This window comes from Rattus norvegicus, chromosome 5 (genome assembly GCF_036323735.1).
Source record: "Rattus norvegicus strain BN/NHsdMcwi chromosome 5, GRCr8, whole genome shotgun sequence".
Taxonomy (NCBI): Eukaryota; Metazoa; Chordata; class Mammalia; order Rodentia; family Muridae; genus Rattus; species Rattus norvegicus.
In genome coordinates, this window is record NC_086023.1 from 155,953,785 (window position 1) to 155,960,221 (window position 6,437).

Sequence of the window (6,437 nt, forward strand, 5' to 3'; positions counted from 1 at the left end):
GGACAGCCACTTAACCTCTCTAGATATGACCAGCTTGTCACCTACATGATGCTGCGTCCCAGGCCTTTCTCCCTGCTGACGGACAAAGTTCTGAGCCAGCCACGGCAAGTTGTGATACACCCGGTGCACATCTCTGTGGAAGCCTGGGTTTGGCCTGCTGGCAGGGGCTCACCACCAGAGGATGTGCAACGACCTATTTTTCCCTACTCTTTCCCTTCCCTCCCGATGCTGCTGACTGTGCCTCAGTTTCCCCATCTGAATAGATGGAAGGGGATGGGGACAGAGGAAGCCTCTATACTGACCCTTCCTTCCTGTGCCTTACCAGTTCTGGGTGCTCAGGGCACAGCAAGGGCCTTAGGCATAAACGTACAATGGTGGAACGTGCTAGAACGAATGACCCATGGAAATGTGTAAGCCCAGTGAAGAAATTTCAAGTGAAATACAGGAGAAAGCTGAGAGGAGGCTCTGTGGCCTTTGCTTCAAGCATGTCTTAGCTACTTGGGATTTTGTGCTCCCCCCTCCCCCCAAAACTGGATATTGAACCTAGGGCCTTGAAGAATCCCAGCCCTGTACTTCTACATTATGGAAGATTGAAAGGAAGATGGGCTCTCCTCTTCCCCAGGTTTCCCAGTTCATGGCTTAGTCAGAGGCCTAGAGTGAGAGACAATTTATTTAAGGCCTCAAAGAGAGCTGGGAGATACTCACCTGCAACACCAGCGCTCAAGAAGCTGAGGCAGGAGGACCATAAGCTTCAACCAGCCTGGACTATATAGTAAGACCCTGTCAAAATAAGTAAGTGTGTGTGTGTGTGTGTGTGTGTGTGTGTGTGTGTGTGTGTGTGTGAATGGTGCCATTGCACAATTGTGGGCCTCTGGGGTGGAGACAGGTAGAAATGGAGTCCTAAGATATGTTAACTCAGGCTAGAGGTATGACCAACTGAAAAAAAAAACAGAAGATCAAAGACGGAGTGATCAGACAGACGGGAGGGGCAGAAAATGGACCCCTCCTGACTCACGACTTCACTTGGAGAACTTCTATGATGGAGAACTTAACTTCCAGCTACCCGTTCTGCAAATTGGGCCTGACCATCCCCACCAGCCCACCCACCTTCTTATGAAGGCTGAGTTTTCAAAGATAATAACTATGGAGATGCCTCCTCAGGGAGAACTGGAGCAAGAACCCCAGGCACTGTGCATGGTTAGACAAGTGTTCTCCTACTGAGCTACATTCCCAGGTCATGGGGCCGGTTTTCAGGCTGTCGGTGCCCATGTGCTTAGAAGGCAGGCACGCTCAGGAAGCAAACGGGTGGGCACTGAGTGGGGAAAGTGGGTGCTGCCACCTCCAACTTTATTTGCCCAAGGCAAGGTAAACAGAACAGTCTGGGCTTATAACTGCCGTCTCCTCTCTCTCACTGTCCACGTGGAGAGTCTTCAGCTTTCTGTGTGACTTTATCATCTTCACAGTGGGGCCCTGCTGGGTACTTAACTTGTAAGCTGCTTTGTGTTGGTTTGCAGCAAGGATGAGACCCTCGTCCTGGCTCCATCACTAGACCTTGGCCAAGTCACCCTTTTAATGCCTCATCAGTTAAGCAGAGACTCAGCCTCTCCTCTTTCCACCTACGAAGACTCTTATATTTGAGACACCAGGTCAATAATGGAGAACGCTATGGGGCAAAACCAGAAAGCGTAGCACAAATGTTAAGAGCCGTTTGTAAGGTTATACAACCCTGCGTCTTAGGCCTTTGCCATCTCAGCACTCCAGGGCTGACCTCACAGCTGACTCTCAGCAGGGCCTTAATGAATGGAGTCAGGCAGCTTCTGGAGGGGAGCACCAACAATCTGGGGACCTGCTGCTTCTACCCTTGCCAAGCCATGGGTCTCTGAGCCAGCCCAGGCTCCCTTTGGCTTTGGTTTCCTATGTGTGGATTGCAGGCTTGGGGTAGGTGATGTTTAAGGAGGCTCCCCAGTCCAGGCGGCTCTGAAGTGGGTGAACATGAACTGTTCCTTCTCACAGAGGGAGCCATTTCTTATTCACCTAACTGACAGCCACTAACAGCCCCGCCTCAGGAGCCTTCTCCTCTTTAACTGTCTTGAGGGGCACATTGGCAGTTGGGCAATTGAACTTCTGTCACGACAGGGGAGACCACTGGGGTTCAGAGAGGATAGAGGATAGTGCCCAAATTGTCACTGCTAGGGAACTCCCACTGCTTGGGTCTCAAGATCGACCTGTACCCAGAAGCCAAGCTTATTCCACCTATCATAATCTATTTCTCCACTCCTTCCTCTTCTTGTCCTGAGGTCTGGATTTTGGAAACCAGCCAGCCCTTTATCATGGGGGGAGGGGACGACGACCGCAGGCTTCTTCTTCTCAGGCAGCCCCTCTTCCAAACCTAACACTGTCAAATCTCCTTCTGCCCCACTCCCTGGAATTCTCGAGGTTAACAGTGAGCCAGAAGGTGGTCTTTTCATTCCGATGGCACCCCCTCCCCTCCTCCCCGGTGGGGCGTGGGGTGCTAGGTGAGCCAGGAGCCTAGTGACAAGGATTAGCTTCCTAACCCTGCCTCTCCCCAGCAGGCTGATTGCCTTGGACTGGTTATCCCCCTCTCTAAGGTTAGGCCAGTTCTGCTGAGCAGGTCTGGTCTCCTTGGGGAGAGCAGGTGCTCCGGGCTCAGGCGAGGATAATGAGCTCTCCTCACGCACCTTGCCCCCTTGAAGTTACCATCTGGCGGACAGATGCGCCTCCCAGGCCTCTCGGGCTTCCCGGGTCTCCCTCCCTGGGTGCAGGAGCACGCTCCTGGTTTTGAGGCCGCAGTATCTCCCTAGAGCTTTATTAAGACTGTTGTTATAAGAGAGGTCCCGGAGGGCAGAGGGCCGCGGGCCCGGGGCGTCCCCAGCGAGTCACAGGGCGCTAGCAGCCGGGCATCCCGGGCAAGCCCAGAGTAATGAGGCTCTCCCCTATCCCGCGGGAGGCGGGGCTGCCCCTCCTCCCCTCCTCCTTCTCTTGGGGGGGGGAGGGGGGAGTCAGGGCCCAGCACAGACGGACAAGAAGTGAGAAAAAGGCCTTCCTGGTAGATCTGGTGGGCACGGGGGCAGAAGAATGCCTGGCAGGGTCTAAGTGGGGCACAAGTGTGCTGGAGGAAGGGAGAGGCATGCCCGCGGGTCGCCTAGGGCGCTCCGATCCTTGACCTCTGTAACTAGCCTCTAGGGATGTCAGCATCCGCGTCCTTCTCGGCCTGTGCGTCCTCGATCCCCTCCCCTCCCGCTGCTTCGGGTTCCCCTCGGGAGTCACAGCCAGCCGAGCCGGCGCGCACAGGCTCCGGGTCGGGTAAACACCGCGCGGGAGGGGCTCAGGCCATGCGGGGCGGGGTGGAGCGGGGCGGAGCGCACCCGGGCCCCTCGGCGCGGGCCGGACGGAGGGGGCAGGGGGCGGGGGCAGGAAGCCAGCCGCGGTCCGGCGCGGCCCCGTGACGTCGCTCAGCTTCCAGGGATCTCTCCCCGAGGCCCACGGGTCCCCTCCTCCCTCCCTCCTCCGGCGCTTCGCTTCCAGCCTGGGCTGGCATTCACCCTAGCAGCTCGCAGGCTGCTCCTCCGTCCTTGCCTCTCTCTTTCCCCCTCTCTCCTCCTTTCCTCTCCGACCCTCTATTTCTCCCTCCTTTCGCTTCTCCGCTCCGCCTCTCCGCTCCAGATCTACTCTCCCCCCCCCCTTTCTTTTTCTCCCTCCTTCCTCACCCTCCCTCCTCCCGCCGCTCCCCTTGCTTTCTTCTGTCTTTCTGTTTTTCTCCCCGTCGCCCTCTCGGTTTCTTCCCTCCCTCCCCCCTCCCTCCGGGTTTCCTCCCCCTGCCCTCCCTCCTCCACGCTCCCCTCCCCCTCGGCCGCTCGCTGCTTCCCAGTCCCCGAGTCGCCGCTGCCGCCGCCGCCCGCACCCGCGGCAGGACCGGCCCGCGCGCTCCCCGGGGTGCGCCCACCTCGGTCCCGCGCCCTCCGGGCTCGCAGGGACACCCTCCTCCCCGCGCGTCGCGGCCCCGCCCGGCTCGGCCCCCGCCCCGCGCCCGAGAGCGCCGAGGATGTGAGTCCTGCCCGCCTGCCGGAGCAGCAGCCACTCGCGCGCGGAGCCCGAGCGCAGCGCAGCTCAGCTGCGGGCGCTCGTTGGGTCGCTCGCGCGGGCTGCGCGCTCCTGCCCCAAGCGGTGTCTCTCCCCGGCCACTCGCCGGCCCCAGCACCGCGGCAGCCCCGAGGGCCGTCCCCGGCCGGCCATCCCCGGCCCCAGCGCCGCTGACCCTGTCCTCCGCGGGCGGGGACGCGGGCGGAGGAGGTGCCGCCTCGGAGCCCCCGGACGCGACCATGTCGGAGGTGCTGCCCTACGGCGACGAGAAGCTGAGCCCCTACGGCGACGGCGGCGACGTGGGCCAGATCTTCTCGTGCCGCCTGCAGGACACCAACAACTTCTTCGGCGCCGGGCAGAGCAAGCGGCCGCCCAAGCTGGGCCAGATCGGCCGGAGCAAGCGCGGTGAGTTCCCCGCCCCTTACCCCCCGCGGTGCTGGTGCTGCAGCCTGGCGGGGGCGCAGGGGTCCCCGCGGTGGGGGGTGGCATCTGCGGGATCTAGGGATCCCTCCTGCGGCGGAAGCTGGATCAGGCCTCGGGCAAGAGTCTGCGTTTGTCTGGGCCACCAGTGGGGTCACCCGGGGGCGTGGTAGCTTCTACTTGCAGCTGAGGCCCAAAGGTTATACCCACGTCCTCAACCGCACCAAAGTTTGCTTTTAGATTTCACACCCCTCCCCCTTTTTGCGCAGTGGAGTCGCATCTGTACTCTCTCTGCTCTGCCACCCTGGAGTAAGGGGTCCCGGAGCTTCTTAGGGGTCTGTGGGAGTGGGGTGCGGGGGAAGGACCTTAACTCCCGTGGGGAAGGCGAGGAGCGTTGAGGTCGCACAGGTTTTTGACTGTTAACTTGCCAGAGGGGAAAAGGGTGGTGTAGCCTGGGATATTGATGTTGGAGAAGCCCCAGAGAAACGGACACGCAGATGCTGCCCTAAAAGACTGGGGTACCGAGGTGAAGGGTGGAGAGATACTCAGGGGACCGAGGTGAGCTGAGAGCTACAGCGGGGGAGCTGTAGCGAGCCTGGGACTCAAGTCTAGGGAGGACGCTGAAGCAGCTGAAACAATGAGGGTGACCAACAGGGAGACCTACGTGTAGAGACCCAGAGTCCTGGGCAGGTGATCTGATCATCCAGTACGGGGGGGGGGGGGGGGACCGGTGGAAGGACTGAGAGAGGCCAAGCGGAGACAGTGAGGTGGAAGAGGCGACCCGAGGCAAAGCCCCTGGCGGCAGGGAAGGAAGGTTCTGCCCTTTGCGGTGGCACTAAGAGCGGAGGGGCGGAGGCTACCGGCCGGGGCACAGAGAAGGGAGCACGGCATGGGGACACCCGTGCAGGCCAGGCCTAAACTCTCCAGCCGTGGATCGGCGTGGGAACCTATGCCAGCCTCCCTTCCTTCCTGCTCCGGGCTTCGAATCCGGCCTGGACTAGCGGCACCAGTGATCCGAAGACCTCAGTTTCCCTTTCTCTCCTTAAGAAGAAGCCTAGGAGACTTCTTTGTAAATGGACGCATCGGGCTGCAGTGAAGCTGGGTCGGCTCCCCCTTGCTCGCTTTTTCCTAGAATCTAGCTAGGGTGCGGGTTAGGCAGTGGGGCAGTTCAGAAGCAGGCAGGGAAGGGCGCCTAGGGAGATGGTGTTGTTCACCCTGCATGGAGCAGCCAAGCCTTCCTTTCTCACTCTCCCCTGCATCCCCACAGTGGAGATAGGCAACAGTATTTGTGATCCCCTGTCCAGCCTCTCTTACCTTTCTCTCCCCCTCCCTCCCTCCTTTTTTTTTTTTTTTTGCAGTTGTTATTGAAGATGATAGGATCGATGACGTGCTGAAAACCATGACCGACAAGGCACCTCCTGGTGTCTAACTGCCCCCAAAGACAATGTGTTGAGGGAAGGAATAAGAAGAGTGGCGGGCTGTGACAGTTACTGACAAAAAGCATGAGGAGGAGAAAGCACTTTGGAATTTATTATTAGCTTGCTACCTACGATGAAATCGACAACCTGTGTCTCAAGTCAGGCCGGGAGACAGATGAGGTGGGAGGAGGAGGGGGAGGAGGAGGAAGAGGAGGAAGGAGAGGAGGAGGAGGAGGCGGCAAAGGCTCTGGGCTCCTCTAAAAAAAAAAAAGTTAAAAAAAAAACACAAAAAGTAAAAAAATAAAATAAAAAATAAAAATCACTATATACACACATATAAAAGAAAAAAGTGTCAGTTGCAGCTACTTGTCGAAATTAATACCTGTTTCTTTTTATCTATGGTAAATATCGTGCAATTATAGATCTGGATTTTGAACCACTTCCTGAAAGCAGCACCAGAGTACTCGAAGGTGCTTGTGTTCTCTGCTGATTTGGCTG

General features: G+C 58.3%; 1 protein-coding gene across 1 annotated transcript; it reads left to right on the plus strand.

Annotated features, from left to right (window-relative positions):
* Positions 1-4,331: 4,331 nt before the first annotated feature.
* Positions 4,332-6,113, plus strand: Camk2n1 (calcium/calmodulin-dependent protein kinase II inhibitor 1). The gene is made up of 2 exons (NM_173337.1): positions 4,332-4,506; positions 5,880-6,113. Exons 1-2 carry the CDS (start codon positions 4,341-4,343, stop codon positions 5,948-5,950), a joined length of 237 nt encoding a protein of 78 aa, NP_775459.1. The 5' UTR covers positions 4,332-4,340; the 3' UTR covers positions 5,951-6,113.
* The last annotated feature ends 324 nt before the right edge of the window (positions 6,114-6,437 follow it).